The sequence below is a fragment of the Xenopus laevis genome, chromosome 4L (genome assembly GCF_017654675.1).
Source record: "Xenopus laevis strain J_2021 chromosome 4L, Xenopus_laevis_v10.1, whole genome shotgun sequence".
NCBI lineage: Eukaryota > Metazoa > Chordata > Amphibia > Anura > Pipidae > Xenopus > Xenopus laevis.
The window spans coordinates 149836028-149855505 of record NC_054377.1 but is presented as its reverse complement, the minus strand read 5'-3'; the positions used below and the strand labels follow the sequence as shown (position 1 = coordinate 149855505).

Sequence of the window (19478 nt, the reverse complement as noted above, 5' to 3'; positions counted from 1 at the left end):
AGTGGAATCTGACGGGGTTATAGGCCTGTGAAGAGATTGGGTTATATCCATATACATATGTCTAATATACAGAGCAAAGTGGATAATGTTGATAATGTTGAAATGGTAAATAGGGTGGGTGTCACATACAGTAGAATTCCTTAGTGCCGCCGGGTAGGAAGGTAAGATTAGGGGAGAATGACTATTTGTTCCTCTGGGTACATCTGAAAAGCCAACTTTAGGGTCACTTTGGGTGAGATTTGGGGGCAAAAATGTTCTCCTAGATATTTTAGGGATTGTAAAGCTCCCCATAGACGCCACGATTCTTCTTGCTGAACAACCGATTTTAGGTCTGACCAATCTTTCGAAATTATCGTGCGGTTAGTGGGAATGGAACGATCGTACATCTTACTATTTTTCGCCCGACATCTGTCAGGAAATTGATCGGCCGGGTCAAAAAATCTTTGTGGGTCCCAGTGCAATGTATCTATGTTTGCAGGGCCAAGCAGGCAGCTCCCCTTTGTTTTCCTGGCAAATTGGTCTTTTTAGTTGATGGTAAATTCGTACGAGAAGATAGTGGTCTCACGATCAGGATCTGATCTTTTAAAAATCTCAACATCTATGGCCAGCTTTACTGATACACCAATGATTGCCTGTATAATAATCTTGTTGGACATTAAGGGGGGCCCTAATCAAATCCAGACTAAATCACTGCCCTACTATGAAATTAAACGAGTCCCATCACCAACCAACACGCCCCCCCTGCTGCTACTTACTCAAATACTGCTTGTACCTTGTTATAGTGCGCACTTATGGTTAATGGTAGTCCACCTTTAAGTTACCTTTTAGTATGTTATAGATTGGCTAATTCTAAGCAACTTTTAAATTGGTCTTCATTATTTCTTTTTTTATAGTTTTCAAATGGGGGTCTTAAAAAAACAAATGCTCTGTAAGGCTACAAATATATTGTTATTGCTACTTTTTATTATTCGCCTTTCTATTCAGACTCTGTCCTATTCATATTAAAGTCTCTTATACAAATAAGTGCATGGTTGCTAGGGGAATTTGAACCCTAATCAACAGATTTCTGAAATTGCAAACTGAAGAGGTTCTGAATAAAAAGCTAAATAACACAAAAACCACAAATAATAGAAATAAAAACCAATTGCAAATTGTCATTCTCTACATATTAACAGTTAATTTAAAGGAGAAGGAAAGGTTAAAACTAAGTAAGCCTTATGAGAATGGTCCACCTAAATATACCAGTAAACCCCCAAAGTAATGCTGCTCTAAGTCCTCTGTCAAAAGAAACAGCACATTTCTTTCCTTCTATTGTGTACTCATGGGCTTCTGTATCAGACCATGTTTTCAGCTTAAACCTCCTTGCCCCGGGCGTGAGCATGCTCAGTTTGCTCCTCTAACCCCCTCCCTTCTCTGCTGTAATCTGAGCCCAGAGCTATAAGTGAGCAGGGAGAGACTCAGGCAGGAAGTGATGTCACACCAAGCTAATATGGCAGCTGCTATCCTAAACAAACAGAGCTTCTAGAGCTTTTTACTCAGGTATTGTAAAACATTCTACAGAATAAATATAGCATTCTAGCTTGTACTATTGTGGCTAATCTATTGGCAATAAAATGCCTCCATAGCTTTCCTTCTCCTTTAAATGTGAACAACCCCTTTTATGCACAGCAATCATTTACTAAAGCAATTTGTTTCATTCAACCTGTTACAATGATTGATTATTTTCTGTCCAAGTTCAGTATGTTTGGGATACCTAAAAGCAGAGTTTTGCCAGGAAAATAACGGCACAAAGAACCTCTCACACCCAAGTTCCATTCAGGCTGTTTGCTGTACAGAAGGTGGAACTGGAAGGCAGATTTTATCAGAGCCATTGGGAGAATGAGTTGGTTTGAGATGCCAACAAGTCTGGGCGTGCCTCCATCACCCCACAGTCCCACTCCTACCACTCAAACAAACCACTTACTCACTGGCCAGGGCAAATAGTCGGAGCCCAACCCAGTGACGGGTGAGGCCCCCGGTAGATAAGTGGCTCAGTGACTCATATGAGCCTCGATGTCCTTTACTGGGAACTCTGGGAGCTTGCAGTGTCCCCCATATACACACACATTGGTATAAGCAGGACCCCCATAAGCAGGTGTAGGGTCCATACTGTGCTGTTCCACTGACATTACATACCAGTGTCCCAGTGTTTTGGGTAACAGTGGAGACACCCCCCGCAGCCAGACCTTATAGTGATGTGCGGGTTTACCTGAGGGTCAGGCAGATTCAGGCTGACGCACAAAAATATTCAATCTAACTGAGCCTCACTTCCACATCTAGCGGTGTTTATTTATAGATACATGCGGGCCTCGACCCTTCTCTGATGTCAGGGACGGGTTGAGTCGTGTGTGAGTATATAAGGGTGCGAATAGAGCAGGGGCGGGATAGAGCAGGAGTGGGTGTGGACACAGCAGGATAGAGCAGGGGCGGGTTGCGGATAGAGCAGGGGCGGGTGCGGATAGAGCTGGGGCGGGTGCGGATAGAGCAGGGGCGGGTGCGGATAGAGCAGGGGCGGGTGCGGATAGAGCAGGGGCGGGTGCGGATAGAGCAGGGGCGGGTGCGGATAGAGCAGGGGCGGGTGCAGATAGAGCAGGGGCGGGTGCAGATAGAGCAGGGGCGGGTGCAGATAGAGCAGGGGCGGGTGCAGATAGAGCAGGGGCGGGTGCAGATAGAGCAGGGGCGGGTGCAGATAGAGCAGGGGCGGGTGCAGATAGAGCAGGGGCGGGTGCAGATAGAGCAGGGGCGGGTGCAGATAGAGCAGGGGCGGGTGCAGATAGAGCAGGGGCGGGTGCAGATAGAGCAGGGGCGGGTGCAGATAGAGCAGGGGCGGGTGCAGATAGAGCAGGGGCGGGTGCAGATAGAGCAGGGGCGGGTGCAGATAGAGCAGGGGCGGGTGCAGATAGAGCAGGGGCGGGTGCAGATAGAGCAGGGGCGGGTGCAGATAGAGCAGGGGCGGGTGCAGATAGAGCAGGGGCGGGTGCAGATAGAGCAGGGGCGGGTGCAGATAGAGCAGGGGCGGGTGCAGATAGAGCAGGGGCGGGTGCAGATAGAGCAGGGGCGGGTGCAGATAGAGCAGGGGCGGGTGCAGATAGAGCAGGGGCGGGTGCAGATAGAGCAGGGGCGGGTGCAGATAGAGCAGGGGCGGGTGCAGATAGAGCAGGGGCGGGTGCAGATAGAGCAGGGGCGGGTGCAGATAGAGCAGGGGCAGGATAGAGAATAGAGGATAGAGACCAGCCGGCGCAACACTACTTACTATTCCCAGATATACTCGCCAGTAATCATGGGTTCCCATACTAGTAAATTAGTAGGACCATCCCCAATGATTATCCCAGTGACTACCTGCGTCCCCTGTGTGGTGTGCCCTGCCAATGGAAAAATTCACTCTAAGATGCATAACCTCTGTGCATCTCCCCAATTATACAAGGCTCCACCCACTATGCTCACACCCCACTAACTCACACAACACTCAAATTATGAGATAGGCTATGTCCATGATGCCTTTTGCTAATAAAGATATATTCAGCACTTTATAGCAAAAAGCACTTTTGGTTAAAGGAAAACTATACCCCCCAAACAATGTAGGTCTCTATTAAAAGATACTGAGTAAAACAGCTCATGTGTAAAACCCTGCTTCATGTAAATGAACCATTATCATAATAATATACTTTTTTAGTAGTATGTGCCATTGGGTGATCATAAATAGAAAATTGCCATTTTAAAAAATAAGGGCCGCCCCCTGAGATCGTAAGATTCACTGTGCACACATACAAACCACATGTAAGGTCACATGAGCCAATTAACAGACAGAGTTCTGCCTTTTGCTTCCTCACTTCTTCCTGTTACAGTTAGTGTTGTAGTATTTCTGGTCAGGTGATCTCTGAGGCAGCACAGATAGAGTCATGAAATGGTGGTTCAAGGCAAGAGATGTAAAAGGGCAATATTTATGTAAATATATATTCCAGTTTGGTAAGATTCTTTAATATGTCATTCAATTTGATATAAACTATCTGTTGCTTAAGTATTCATTTTGGGGGTATAGTTTTCCTTTAATGGGCCTATTTTTGGCAAGTGTCCTTGGGCTGCCGTTACATTCTCCCAAAAATCAGTCCATCTGTGCTCCTCCCCCCAGCTAATCCAAGTTTCTATTTCCTCCAGAGTCTCTGCTCGTTTCCCATCAATGTTAAAAGTCGGAGAAGTCCCCCGACTGGTTCCCTATCCCATAAATACAAATCTGTCAGTCGCCCGCGCAGATCAAGCAAGCGATTAAGGTGTAATTAATGCGAATGCCGCTGCGTTTCTGTTTAAAGCCCATGTCAGATTTAATGAGCAAATTAATACTAGTTTATGATGTTCAAGAAGGAACTTGTGTCTCTCAAAATGTGTGAGCAGATTTCACTTGAGCTGAAAGCACCCACTTAAAGGGCAATGACGCCAATAAATCCCCAGGAACCAATTCCCGCATGGTACTGCCACCCGGTGACCCTGACACATACTGAGAGGCAAAGACAGGTTCATAAAGAACAATACACAGTGGACTTGGTTGAGAATTGACATATCTGTAAAAACAGCAGCACTGAAATCATTGCTTTGCACACACTGTATGGAGGGACCCAATAGCTGAGCACAGGGAGAGCTCACTACTAAAAAAGAAGGTAAATATCACCATCAGCATAGGAAGGGTTCTGTACTGTAAGGGCAGTCAGGTTATGGGATTCCCTACCAAGAGAGGAGGAATGATTGATTCATTGGTGGGGAGGAAAGGGGATTTCACCATCAGCATAGGAAGGGGTTCTTTACTGAAAGGGCAGTCAGGTTATGGGATTCCCTACCAAGAGAGGGGAATGAGTGATTCATTGGTGGGGAGGAAAGGAGATCTCACTATCAGCATAGGAAGGGGTTCTTTACTGTAAGGGCAGTCAGGTTATGGGATTCCCTACCAAGAGAGGGGAATGAGTGATTCATTGGTGGGGAGGAAAGGAGATCTCACTATCAGCATAGGAAGGGGTTCTTTACTTTAAGGGCAGTCAGGTTATGGGATTCCTTATCAAGAAAGGGGGGGGGATGAGTGATTCATTGGTGGAGAGCAAAGGTAATTTCATCATCAGCATAGGAAGGGGTTCTTTACTGTAAGGGAAGCAATAAAATAAATGCAAAATCAAATGTCACATTATCAAGCGATAACATTGCATGTATGGGGCTTTAATGTGGTGTTATCTGGAAACACCTCCAACTGGGTGCCTCGCCCAAGCAACTGGGTGCCTCACCCAAGAATTGGACACGGTCCCAACAAATTCCCTGTAAGGCTACAAATGTATTGTTATTGCTACTTTTTATAACTCATCTTTCTATTCAGACCTCTTCTCTTCATATTCCAGTCTCTTATATAAATACATCCATGGTTGCTAGGGAAATTTGGACCCCAGCAACGATTGCTGAAATTACAAAAGCTGCTGAATAAAAAGCTATATAATTGAAAAACCACAAATAATAAAAAATGAAGACCAATTGCAAATTGTCTCAGAATATCCTTCTCTACATCATACTAACAGCTCAATTAAAGGTGAACAACTCCTTTAATATAACAGGGTCTATACAGTATATCTTTAGTATTTAACCATTGTGCCTATATCAATGAAGTGCTACATACTTACTGTACATACAGTATATATATATATATATATATATATATATATATATATATATATATATAATGTTGCGATGCCTTTCCCTGGGTTTCATACTAATACAATGAGTCCATTCATGGGACTGTGTGGAGCACAAGCAGGGGAAACTGTGGATTTGGAAAGGATCTAGTTACCAAGAATATTAAAGAGTGATGTGTCCCTCCAGCTGTTACCGGTAGCCTGCACCCCACTTCAATGGTACTAAGCCCCCCACCCTGCTCCTTCATAGGCATGATGTAGGTTCTCTAAGAGTTATGTGCCGAAGATACATACAGTTTATGGCTGCACTCCATACGCCTCATTAATTTTCTTTACATTACACCCAAAGAATGTGGAGCCCTCTGGTCCTATATTGAAACTATCATTAGTAATTGATCCGGTTTGGCTTCCTCTCCATTCACCAGCAGAGTCTAGTGCAATGCTTGAACTTCTGTTCCAACGTATTAAGTTACCCTTTAATCTTCAGTTTTCTATTAATTACATTTGATAAATGCTATATGGTTAAATCCTACACCCAAAACACAGTTGTGCATTTATTATGGGGGATTTAAAAGAACCCTATTATTAGAATTAATGTGACTCAGCAGCAGCGGCACAAAGCCGGGCCTCACTATAAGATGACAGACATCTCACACAATTAAAAGGACAGATTGACATGAAGTATAATGAATGAGTAATTAGCTCACATTGACTAGTATTGCATCAGGCCAATGAGATCAAGTGCCTATTAAGCAGACAGTCTTTGATGTGCTTTTGAATACAGGCCCACTGAGCGCAAGCTCCTCCGAGCAAAACTCGCTTTTCCAGTTTTTTTTTTTCTAGAATAAAGTTCAGAAGACTCTGAACAGGAGAATTCATACTTTGGAAAAAACCGGAACAGACACAGATTATATCAAACATCACAGTATGAGTGTATTAAGGTATAGGTTATTGTGTGCCCAGAACATTCCTTCTCTGTATATTTGTATTTATACATATGGGAGGAGGAGGTGCCATATTGATTCCCTTAGACAGTACAGTATGAGGGTATAACTTATTGTGTGCCCAGAACATTCCTTCTCTGTATATTTGTATTTGTACATATGGGAGGAGGTGCCATATTGATTCCCTTAGACAGTACAGTATGAGGGTATAGCTTATTGTGTGCCCAGAACATTCTTTCTCTGTATATTTGTATTTATACATATGGGAGGAGGAGGTGCCATATTGATTCCCTTAGACAGTACAGTATGAGGGTATAGCTGATTGTGTGCCCAGAACATTCCTTCTCTGTATATTTGTATTTATACATATGGGAGGAGGAGGTGCCATATTGATTCCCTTAGACAGTACAGTATGAGGGTATAGCTTATTGTGTGCCCAGAACATTCCTTCTCTGTATATTTGTATTTGTACATATGGGAGGAGGTGCCATATTGATTCCCTGGCTTAGACAGTACAGTATGAGGGTATAGCGTATTGTGTGCCCAGAACATTCCTTCTCTGTATATTTGTATTTATACATATGGGAGGAGGAGGTGCCATATTGATTCCCTTAGACAGTACAGTATGAGGGTATAGCTTATTGTGTGCCCAGAACATTCCTTCTCTGTATATTTGTATTTATACATATGGGAGGAGGTGCCATATTGATTCCCTTAGACAGTACAGTATGAGGGTATAGCTTATTGTGTGCCCAGAACATTCCTTCTCTGTATATTTGTATTTATACATATGGGAGGAGGAGGTGCCATATTGATTTCTTTAGACAGTACAGTATGAGGGTATAACTTATTGTGTGCCCAGAACATTCCTTCTCTGTATATTTGTATTTATACATATGGGAGGAGGAGGTGCCATATTGATTCCCTTAGACAGTATAGTATGAAGGTATAGCTTATTGTGTGCCCAGAACATTCCTTCTCTGTATATTTGTATTTATACATATGGGAAGGAGGAGGTGCCATATTGATTCCCTTAGACAGTACAGTATGAGGGTATAGCTTATTGTGTGCCCAGAACATTCCTTCTCTGTATATTTGTATTTCTACATATGGGAGGAGGAGGTGCCATATTGATTCCCTTAGACAGTACAGTATGAGGGTATAGCTTATTGTGTGCCCAGAACATTCCTTCTCTGTATATTTGTATTTATACATATGGGAGGAGGAGGTGCCATATTGATTCCCTTAGACAGTACAGTATGAGGGTATAGCTTATTGTGTGCCCAGAACATTCCTTCTCTGTATATTTGTATTTATACATATGGGAGGAGGTGCCATATTGATTCCCTTAGACAGTACAGTATGAGGGTATAGCTTATTGTGTGCCCAGAACATTCCTTCTCTGTATATTTGTATTTATACATATGGGAGGAGGAGGTGCCATATTGATTCCCTTAGACAGTATAGTATGAAGGTATAGCTTATTGTGTGCCCAGAACATTCCTTCTCTGTATATTTGTATTTATACATATGGGAAGGAGGAGGTGCCATATTGATTCCCTTAGACAGTACAGTATGAGGGTATAGCTTATTGTGTGCCCAGAACATTCCTTCTGTGTATATTTGTATTTATACATATGGGAGGAGGAGGTGCCATATTGATTCCCTTAGACAGTACAGTATGAGGGTATAGCTTATTGTGTGCCCAGAACATTCCTTCTCTGTATATTTGTATTTATACATATGGGAGGAGGAGGTGCCATATTGATTCCCTTAGACAGTACAGTATGAGGGTATAGCTTATTGTGTGCCCAGAACATTCCTTCTCTGTATATTTGTATTTCTACATATGGGAGGAGGAGGTGCCATATTGATTCCCTTAGACAGTACAGTATGAGGGTATAGCTTATTGTGTGCCCAGAACATTCCTTCTCTGTATATTTGTATTTATACATATGGGAGGAGGTGCCATATTGATTCCCTTAGACAGTACAGTATGAGGGTATAGCTTATTGTGAGCCCAGAACATTCCTTCTCTGTATATTTGTATTTATACATATGGGAGGAGGGAGGTGCCATATTGATTCCCTTAGACAGTACAGTATGAGGGTATAGCTTATTGTGTGCCCAGAACATTCCTTCTCTGTATATTTGTATTTATACATATGGGAAGGAGGAGGTGCCATATTGATTCCCTTAGACAGTACAGTATGAGGGTATAGCTTATTGTGTGCCCAGAACATTCCTTCTGTGTATATTTGTATTTCTACATATGGGAGGAGGAGGTGCCATATTGATTCCCTTAGACAGTACAGTATGAGGGTATAGCTTATTGTGTGCCCAGAACATTCCTTCTCTGTATATTTGTATTTATACATATGGGAAGGCCATGTACAGAGAAAATTCCTTCAGAACAGATGTATTCACTATACTTATACTTTATCATTTCTAGTAAGTAAATATATAGTGCATAAAGTACCCCTCTTGTAAATTATAAGGATATTTTAAGTTACTGAGTGTTTTTATACAGGTCATGGAACTCCGAGGTGACTTCTAAAATCCTCATACTTTGCAACTGGGGGTACTTTATTTATTATAATACACAAATTTCACGAGTCATGTGACAGAAATGACATCAGAACTCACCGTTGTGAATTGTGTATTATATTGGAACACTTACATATAATTATACCTAAACACAATGTATGTCATCTCACTATGGAATCTGGTTATTGTTACAGAACCCCTGTAAGCAGAGGCTTTTATGCCCATTCATGACAATGTAGATCAGCAAATATCTCAGACATGTTGCAACCGAAACCAAACTGTTCAAAAATGCACTATTTTAGCAACACCCGTTTCAACATCAGCATTTGGAATGAGAGGTAGGGGCAGATTATCATCATCAGTCTGGTATCTGCCTCTCTCCCCCATAACCACTCAGCAAAGAAATCATCACCTCTGAAGCTTAATTGGAACACACGAGAAATGTTTTGCTTTCCCAAATGTGGAATTAATTCAGTCGTTTCCCTTTGAGAAATCCCATTCCTAGAGAACAAGGTCCATTTTAGTCAAATTAAAAGTATAAATGTACCCCCAACTGTAAATGATAAGGATATTAGAAGTCACTGAGGGGTTGTTCTGTGACCATATAAAGACACAAGGCTACAGGCTGAGTTATACAGGGAACTCTGAGTATCACTCATGTATTATAAGGGATAATGTACCCCCTACTGTAAATGATAAGGATATTAGAAGTCACTGAGGGGTTGTTCTGTGACCATATAAAGGCACAAGGCTGCAGACTGAGTTATACAGGGAACTCTAAGTATCACTCAAGTATTATAAGGGATAATGCACCCCCTACTGTAAATGATAAGGATATTAGAAGTCACTGAGGGGTTGTTCTGTGACCATATAAAGACACAAGGCTGCAGGCTGAGTTATACAGGGAACTCTGAGTATCACTCATGTATTATAATGGATAATGTACCCCCTACTGTAAATGATAAGGATATTAGAAGTCACTGAGGGGTTGTTCTGTGACCATATAAAGGCACAAGGCTGCAGGCTAAGTTTTACAGGGAACTCTATTATATAAAATAATACAATACATTAAAATATTTAATATTTAATTGTTTGTAAAGAGCCCATATTTGATGTAATCCAGGAGAGAATCATATAATAATGGGAAGCAATAGGATTCACAGGAAATCCATCCACACCTGTAGAGCTGATTACATAGTGGGATATTTCCCACAGTAAATCACAGGAGGCTAATGTTAAATAGCCACAAGCACAGTTCAGTCTGGGCCAGAGTTAAATACAAAAAACTGCATCAGGAAGTTCTGGGACTTTTCATCAGCACCTCAGCTATGAATTCTTCTTATAGTGAATCTTCACCTTACAATAAACTTTTAGCACATGTGCCACTGGGACAGAATGCTCTGTTATACAGATAGCTAGAATCTCAGCTGCCATAAAGCAGGACAGGACTGCTGCTTACAATGGGGATCAGATAGGATCTGTGCAGCTGCTGGGACAGAATGTTCTGTTATACAGATAGCTAGAATCTCAGCTGCCATAAAGCAGGACAGGACTGCTGCTTACAATGGGGATCAGATAGGATCTGTGCAGCCACTGGGACAGAATGTTCTGTTATACAGATAGCTAGAATCTCAGCTGCCATAAAGCAGGACAGGACTGCTGCTTACAATGGGGATCAGATAGGATCTGTGCAGCCACTGGGACAGAATGCTCTGTTATACAGATAGCTAGAATCTCAGCTGCCATAAAGCAGGACAGGACTGCTGCTTACAATGGGGATCATATAGGATCTGTGCAGCCACTGGGACAGAATGATCTGTTATACAGATAGCTAGAATCTCAGCTGCCATAAAGCAGGACAGGACTGCTGCTTACAATGGGGATCAGATAGGATCTGTGCAGCCACTGGGACAGAATGTTCTGTTATACAGATAGCTAGAATCTCAGCTGCCATAAAGCAGGACAGGACTGCTGCTTACAATGGGGATCAGATAGGATCTGTGCAGCCACTGGGACAGAATGCTCTGTTATACAGATAGCTAGAATCTCAGCTGCCATAAAGCAGGACAGGACTGCTGCTTACAATGGGGATCAGATAGGATCTGTGCAGCCACTGGGACAGAATGTTCTGTTATACAGATAGCTAGAATCTCAGCTGCCATAAAGCAGGACAGGACTGCTGCTCACAATGGGTGCATAAATATTTATACATATTTGTTATATATATATTTCAGACTTTATCCCAGCACATTTCCTCACAGCAAATAGAGTCTCCAGGATTAATTTTATTTTCTAACGTTTAGCCAGTGTGAGTGCAAATATTAAAGGCATTGGGTCTGGTCCAGGATCAGAGAGTTGTTTTCGGAAGTCTGTGAGCAAAACCCTTTCCCTGTCACACCCTAAAGCTCGTGTTTATGAGGAGCACATGGTAAGGGAGAAGACAAAGGCACAGGTACTCCCGGCACCCCAAATAATAGAGCAACAGGATTTGCTATTAGTAGTGTTGTGTAACTCTGCTTCCCAATAAAGAGTATTGCAGTCAACTTGCTGCCTTGGGTTTGTTCCACAACTAACTGCATTATTGATAGGATTTGCTATTAGTAAGTTGTATGTTTCTGGGTGTTGGTTTAGACTTGCAGCTGTGTGTATATGAATGGAGTGAAGTTTAATATATAAGTGGGTACAAGCCCAGGTGATAAAGCAAACTGAACTTGCTCCGCCCCCCCAGGCAAGTGATTGGCTGAAAACAGGGGTCCATGCTGATGCACAGGGAGAGGACAGCATGAAGCCCCCTGATTGGTCCATGTATAATGACATTTGAATGGATTTAACTCTACAACCTGCACCTTGTGATTCAGCCCCGATGACTCTGCAGAGTTTCCCCAGGGAGAAGCCACAAATCCCAGAATGGCAGCAAATTGCAGGGAAATGGTCTCCTTCCCACAGGAAGATTGAGGTGAAATATGGCGCTCGGTGGGATTCACAGCCCCTCATCCTCGATTCTATGGCAACGGCTGCTTAACCACAAAAGCAACTGGAAAGGTTCAGCCACTTACCCACAAAGCACTGTGTTTCCTATAGGTCAGATGATCCCCAGCCCCCCAATATCAGCGGCACCCTCTGCTTGTTCCACCAATTCACAGGCTGGGCCCCTGTAGAGGCCCCAAGCACTGAAAATGGGCACAGCAGTCAGAATAATAAAGATTTATAGATAATTATCATTTTTGTCTACCTTTTATCTAAGCTATACCCTCATACTATACTGTCTAAGTGAATCAATATGGCACCTCCTCCTCCCTTATGTATAAATACAAATATACAGAGAAGGAATGTTCTGGGCACACAATAAGCTATACCCTCATACTATACTGTCTAAGGGAATCAATATGTCACCTCCTCCTCCCATATGTATAAATACAAATATACAGAGAAGGAATGTTCTGGGCACACAATAAGCTATACCCTCATACTGTACTGTCTAAGGCAGGGATCCCCAACCTTTTGAACCTGTGAGCAACATTCAGAAGAAAAAGGAGTTGGGGAGCAACACAAGCATGAAAAATGTTCTTGGGGTGCCAAATAAGGGCTATGATTGGCCATTTAGTAGCCCCTATGTGGATTGACAACCTACATTGAGGCTCTGTTTGGTAGTAAACATGGTTTTTATACAACCAAAACTTGCCTCCAAGCCTGGAATTCAAAAATAATCACCTGCTTTGAGGCCACTGGGAGCAACATTCAAGCGGTTGGAGAGCAACATGTTGCTCACGAGCTACTGGTTGGGGATCACTGGTCTAAGGGAATCAATATGGCACCTCCCTCCTCCCATATGTATAAATACAAATATACAGAGACAATGTTCTGGGCACACAATAAGCTATACCCTCATACTGTACTGTCTAAGGGAATCAATATGGCACCTCCTCCTCCCATATGTATAAATACAAATATACAGAGAAGGAATGTTCTGGGCACACAATAAGCTATACCCTCATACTGTACTGTCTAAGGGAATCAATATGGCACCTCCTTCCAATTGTATAAATACAAATATACAGAGAAGGAATGTTCTGGGCACACAATAAGCTATACCCTCATACTGTACTGTCTAAGGGAATCAATATGGCACCTCCTTCCAATTGTATAAATACAAATATACAGAGAAGGAATGTTCTGGGCACACAATAAGCTATACCCTCATACTGTACTGTCTAAGGGAATCAATATGGCACCTCCTCCTCCCTTATGTATAAATACAAATATACAGAGAAGGAATGTTCTGGGCACACAATAAGCTATACCCTCATACTGTACTGTCTAAGGGAATCAATATGGCACCTCCTCCTCCCATATGTATAAATACAAATATACAGAGAAGGAATGTTCTGGGCACACAATAAGCTATACCCTCATACTGTACTGTCTAAGGGAATCAATATGGCACCTCCTCCCATGTGTATAAATACAAATATACAGAGAAGGAATGTTCTGTATATTTACCAGCAGATAAATGGAAGACACTCCCTACTTAAAAAACAATCACCTTTAAGGGAAGTTTGAAGTCAGTACAATTTGTAGACTGGAAGGAATTTGGGGTTAAAACAACACAAAAGAGACCTTTCCACCCCCTCTTAATCTTACATTTACTTTTCTAAAATCATTATAATGTCTGTTATTATGTCAGCATTATTAAATGTAACAACTGCTTCACGCTCGACTGCCCCCCAGAGTAAACTGCGCCGCTGCTCGTGGTGAGAAAAGCTCGGCACAAAGGGGGGATTTAGCAAAGAATGTCTCCGAGCATCACTGACTGGGGAATGGGGCACAGAACAGGAGAATACGACAGTTGCAACACAACTGACAGTTAGTGACTCCAGGGGCATAAAATGAATGAACTGACGGTAACAGAGATTCCAGGGCACTCGTTCCTATTTCAGGGGGTGTCACATAGAGACCAGTAGGTTGGGGCTCATTCCATAGGGGCAGCAGAGAGGAAGGAAGTGCCTATTTCCCTGCACCTGAGACACACAATGAACATTCAGGGAATTGTCAGGATGCCGACGACTGAGATTTTCTGACTGTAGAAGCAGCAGATACAAAGGAGCTGAGTTAAGCAGCTCTCCCTCTGCCTACAGGGGGGCCACAACTGATCTACCGGCCAAAGTCCAGTCTGTAACAAGGGAAACGCAGCCGGGGGTGACATAACTGTGACCCCACACTCAGGCGCAGCACGCAGGGAATGTTACAGTTCAACAACTACCCTGCCTGTCAGCAGTCACAATCTACACAAGAAGGTTTTGTGCTGATGTTACTCCCTGGTAACCCCCACCCAAGCTTTGTAACAGAGACACCAGGGGGCAATGAGGTGTGGGGGTAAGACTGGGGTAAAGCTGGCCATAGATGTTGAGATTTTTAAAAGATCAGATCCTCAACGTGAGACCACAATCTTCTCGGAACGATCGTACGAATTTACCATCAACTAAAAAGACCAATTTGCCAGGAAAACAAAGGGGAGCTGTCTGCTTGGCCCTGCAAACATAGATACATTGCACTGGGACCAACAAAGATTTTTTAACCTGGCCGATCAATTTCCTGACAGATGTCGGCCGAAAAATCGTAAGATGTACGATCGTTCCATTCCCACTAATCGCACGATAATTTCGAAGGATTGGTCGGACTTCCCTAAAATCGGTCGTTCGGCAAGAAGAATCGTCACGTCTATGGGGAGCTTTAGACTGGGGTAAGATTGAAATTGGGGTACGACTGGAGTAAGACTGGAGTAAGACTGGAGTTAGACTGGAGTAAGACTAAGACTGGCGTAAGGCTGGAGTAAGGCTGGAGTAAGGCTGGAGTAAGACTAAGACTGGAGTAAGACTGGAGTAAGACTAAGACTGGAGTAAGACTAAGACTGGAGTAAGACTAAGACTGGAGTAAGACTAAGACTGGAGTAAGACTAAGACTGGAGTAAGACTAAGACTGGAGTAAGACTAAGACTGGAGTTAGACTGGAGTAAGACTGCAGTAAGACTAAGACTGGAGTAAGACTAAGACTGGAGTAAGACTAAGACTGGAGTAAGACTAAGACTGGAGTAAGACTAAGACTGGAGTAAGACTAAGACTGGAGTAAGACTAAGACTGGAGTAAGACTAAGACTGGAGTAAAACTAAGACTGGAGTAAGACTAAGACTGGAGTAAGACTAAGACTGGAGTAAGACTAAGACTGGAGTAAGACTAAGACTGGAGTAAGACTGGGGTGAGACTGGGGTAAAGGCTAGATACTGCCCCGGATGCCTTTCTCCAGCTGGTGCCCCCAGGGAATGAAAATGCCAATGAAAGTACCAACTGCATCATGAAATAATAATGATATGATTGATCTACAATGGAGAAGTCACTGGGAGATGCAGTACAACATCTTAAACCCTTTTTTCATCCCCCCCCCCCACTCAGAACAGGTGCAGACTGGGACTCACCCGAGTTTGTTTAGAGCAAGTTTACAGATTCCGAGCGCAGATCTCACGGGGGGGGGGGGGTTACGGTTCTGTATGGGTGCGACTATGTAACATTACCTGTAAACTGTACAGATATGGGGGATCAGTTATCCAGAAAGCTCTAAATTACGGAAAGGCCGTCTCCCATAGACGCCATTTTATCCAAATAATCCACATTTTTAAAAAACAATGTCCTTTTTCTGTGTAATAATAAAACAGTAGCTTGTACTTGATCCCAACTAAGATATAATTAATCCTTATTGGAAGCAAAACCAGCCTATTGGGTTTATTTAATGTTTACATGATTTTCTAGTAGACTTAAGGTATGAAGATCCGAATTGCAGAAAGATCCGTTATCCAGAAAACCCCAGGTCCTGAGCATTCTGGATAACAGGTCCCATACCTGTATTTATTATTGTCCAAGTGTCACCTCCTTGTTGACTAAAGGCACAAACGGCACTTTATCCAGCACAATCCTAATTCCATCCCCACTAGTATCAACTGTTTGCGCAAAGTTGGTCCGACACCAATAAGGTCCCTTATAGGCCCGAAACCTCTGCTCAGGACAATCCCATGTGATCAATCCCTGGGGTCCCACTAATCTGAGAGCCCCAAGTGGGTCACATGATCAGGGCTCATCATACAGCTAGTCATGTGACCCAGTTGGCCCCAGAGAGGGAGGTACTATGGGCTCCAGACATGGACAAAAGCATCATTTGTATCTGATTCAGTTGCCCTTTGATATGAGCAGAGAAGTCGCGACACAGGGATATTTAATGAAACAATAGGCTGTTGCCTGTGTGACCTGCCCCATAGGGAATACTGGAAACAAGTTGTTTAGACTTTGTAGCAAAAAAAAAAAAAGAATATAATAACAATCCTCTATTTATTTTCACTTTTAAAGGACCAGTAACAAAAAAATGTTTTAAAAAATGAGTTTGTACTTAACGAAAAAAAACACCAAGACACATTTAACTTTATATTCACAAAATCTTTAGTAAGAAATAACTTAACAATACTCTGATTGCGCTCCTTTTCAGACAAGGCGACAATTCATTGTGCGGCGCTCGATTACTCCACCCTGGCTATCTCCTATAGAAGTCCGGGAGGAGAAATTGAGCGCCGCACCATGGATTGTTGCCCTGTGGCCTTTTCTGAAGAGGAGCGCAAGCGGAGTATCAGTAAGTCATTTCTTAATGAAAATTTTGCAAATTTAAAGTTAAATGTTTTTGATGGGTTTTTTTTGTTATGTACAAATTCATTTTTTTTTTAAAAAAAAACTGAGTGGGGGTCCCCGCAAATAGAATTAATCGTGCGCACCCGTGTATATCTGGAGTATAAATGCACATGAGAGGGGAGAGAGGTACAACAAGCACTGAAAGGCAACACTTGGCCTCAAGAGCTTACAATCAGAACAGATCAGAATAAAGAGATCAGGTATAATCAGTATTAATGTCAGAGTGTTGGACTACAATTCCCAGCATGCACTCACACACCTTCCATACTACAAACAAAAAGTGCCCACCCCCTTGGCTTATACAACTGGAGGGTCGCAGACACACAAGATATTCTTATCCTGGATTTTATTATTGTAACATAAATTCCTCGTCTTTCCATTGGCTGCTGTGACTCCGTTTGTACAGAGCCTCCACCTGCCTCTGGGCAAAGCCAATAGGTATTGTCAGTGCTACTGGGAGATCGGCCCCACCCCTGTCTCACCTGTAACCCACACTGCACTACTGGCAAACAGCAAGGCGCGGTCATATCTATGTAACATGATGGGAGTTACAGTTGCACAGGTTGTAAAGCCCAGAATAATGTGATAAAGAGAGAGAAATCAGGTGGAGGGTATGAAGTTCCCCTTTAATCAAACAAATGACCCATAAAACCCTCACGCTGAACTGCAGAATATGGGCGTGAGCAGAGGGAGATCTCCAGCGCTCAAGGGGTTAACACTACAAAGCTTTGTTATGAATGGCAGCTTGTTCTACCAATGGAGGCGTCGGCATCAGCAGGTGTTAGTGCTCCAGGTCACAATGGATGGAGGGGCCCCGACTCACCGTGGGACTTGGATTAACCCCTTTCTCTACCACACGCATAAACAAGTTGGGGCTGAGGAATGTGGGGTTACAGATTATTATATATATTATTTAGTGATAGTGCAGCAGCTCATGTACGAGGGCGGGGGGTCCTGTTGCACGGCTCTGGGTTTCTCCCCCACCCCCAGGGGCATTTGGATGAACCACAAGCAGTGCCCCAACTTTGCTATGGGCTCCCCTGTTACACTGTACAGATTGGGGGGTCCTGGCACACCCCCACAGGTAAAGGAAAGCTGCTCCCCAGCACTTACGTTACCTGCTTCATTCACTGCCCCATTAGGTAATCCTTCATTTCACCCCAAGAGCTAGCACTCCAGCCTCAGGACTGGTCTCACTGTGCCCCCCCAGGAGTTACACCCCAAGAGCTAGCACTCCAGCCTCAGAACTGGTCTCACTGTGCCCCCCAGGAGTTACACCCCAAGAGCTAGCACTCCAGCCTCAGGACTGGTCTCATTGTGTCCCCCCAGGAGTTACACCCCAAGAGCTAGCACTCCAGCCTCAGGACTGGTCTCATTGTGCCCCCCCAGGAGTTACACCCCAAGAGCTAGCACTCCAGCCTCAGGACTGGTCTCACTGTGCCCCCCCAGGAGTTACACCCCAAGAGCTAGCACTCCAGCCTCAGGACTGGTCTCATTGTGCCCCCCCCCAGGAGTTACACCCCAAGAGCTAGCACTCCAGCCTCAGAACTGGTCTCACTGTGCCCCCCCAGGAGTTACACCCCAAGAGCTAGCACTCCAGCCTCAGGACTGGTCTCACTGTGCCCCCCCCAGGAGTTACACCCCAAGAGCTAGCACTCCAGCCTCAGGACTGGTCTCATTGTGCCCCCCCCACGACTTACACCCCAAGAGCTAGCACTCTTATGGAGTATCACTCACCTATAGACACCAGCATTACACATGAGTATGGAGTATCACTCACCTATAGACACCAGCTTGATGTTCTCCCTCTCCAGGAACTCCAGAGCCACAGACACGTTCTCCAGTTGCATTTGGCTGAAGGTGGGTCTCGGGTGGTACTTGCGGTACATCCTTTTCTGGCTCAGCACCTCCAGCAGTGCGATTAGTCGCAGCCCGTCGCTCAGGTCGGTCTGCAGGTTTCCGATGCGCTTATTGACGCACTTGAGATGCTCGTTGCACCAGCGGGTGAATGTATTCTGCTGGATCTTCTTCCATGGCGCGTCCTGGGCCAGGTCCTTCTCAGTCACCGGCATTTTACTGGGGTCGCTCCGATCTGCTCCGACTCACGGCTCCTGCTGCAGCCGCTACTGCTGAAGCCTCTTCGCACACTGGCGGGCAGCGACAACTGCGCATGTGCGGCAGCTTCAACCCGCTCCTCCTCCGACTCACCGGTGCACTATAGTCACGTGCGCCACCTGCCGGCCACCCGCGGAACTGCACCACCTAAAGACTTGGGACATTCATAAGTATCGGAGTCTGGTTGCAGGGACACAGGGAGTTGCCGGGAGTTGCAGTTTCTTCACCCTCTCATGCCAAGCAGTATTTGTGCCCTGTGTGAAGGGGAAGTTCACATTTTGAATAAAAATATATTTGGGGTTTCCAAAGTGCTTGGGACCTGGGGTTTTCCAGAAAAAAGGATCTTTCTGTAATTTGGATCTTCAAACCTTAAGGCCAGAGACACATGTTGTGATTCAGGGAGATTAGTTGCCCGGCAACAAATCTTTTTCGGGGGACAAATCTCC

At 44.0% G+C, this 19478-nt stretch overlaps 1 protein-coding gene across 4 annotated transcripts in view; it reads right to left on the bottom strand.

Annotated features, from left to right (window-relative positions):
• Window positions 1-19106, bottom strand: part of flnb.L (filamin B L homeolog) — a 159246-nt gene extending 140140 nt beyond the window's left edge. For 2 of the 4 annotated variants that reach the window (XM_018241908.2, XM_018241909.2), the window contains exon 1: window positions 18698-19106. In XM_018241908.2, the coding sequence (XP_018097397.1) occupies window positions 18698-18989 (292 nt within the window). In that variant the 5' untranslated portion in view covers window positions 18990-19106. The remainder of the gene's footprint in view (window positions 1-18697) is intronic. The other 2 variants (XM_018241910.2, XM_018241911.2) reach the window with 1 other exon arrangement.
• Window positions 19107-19478: the final 372 nt, after the last annotated feature.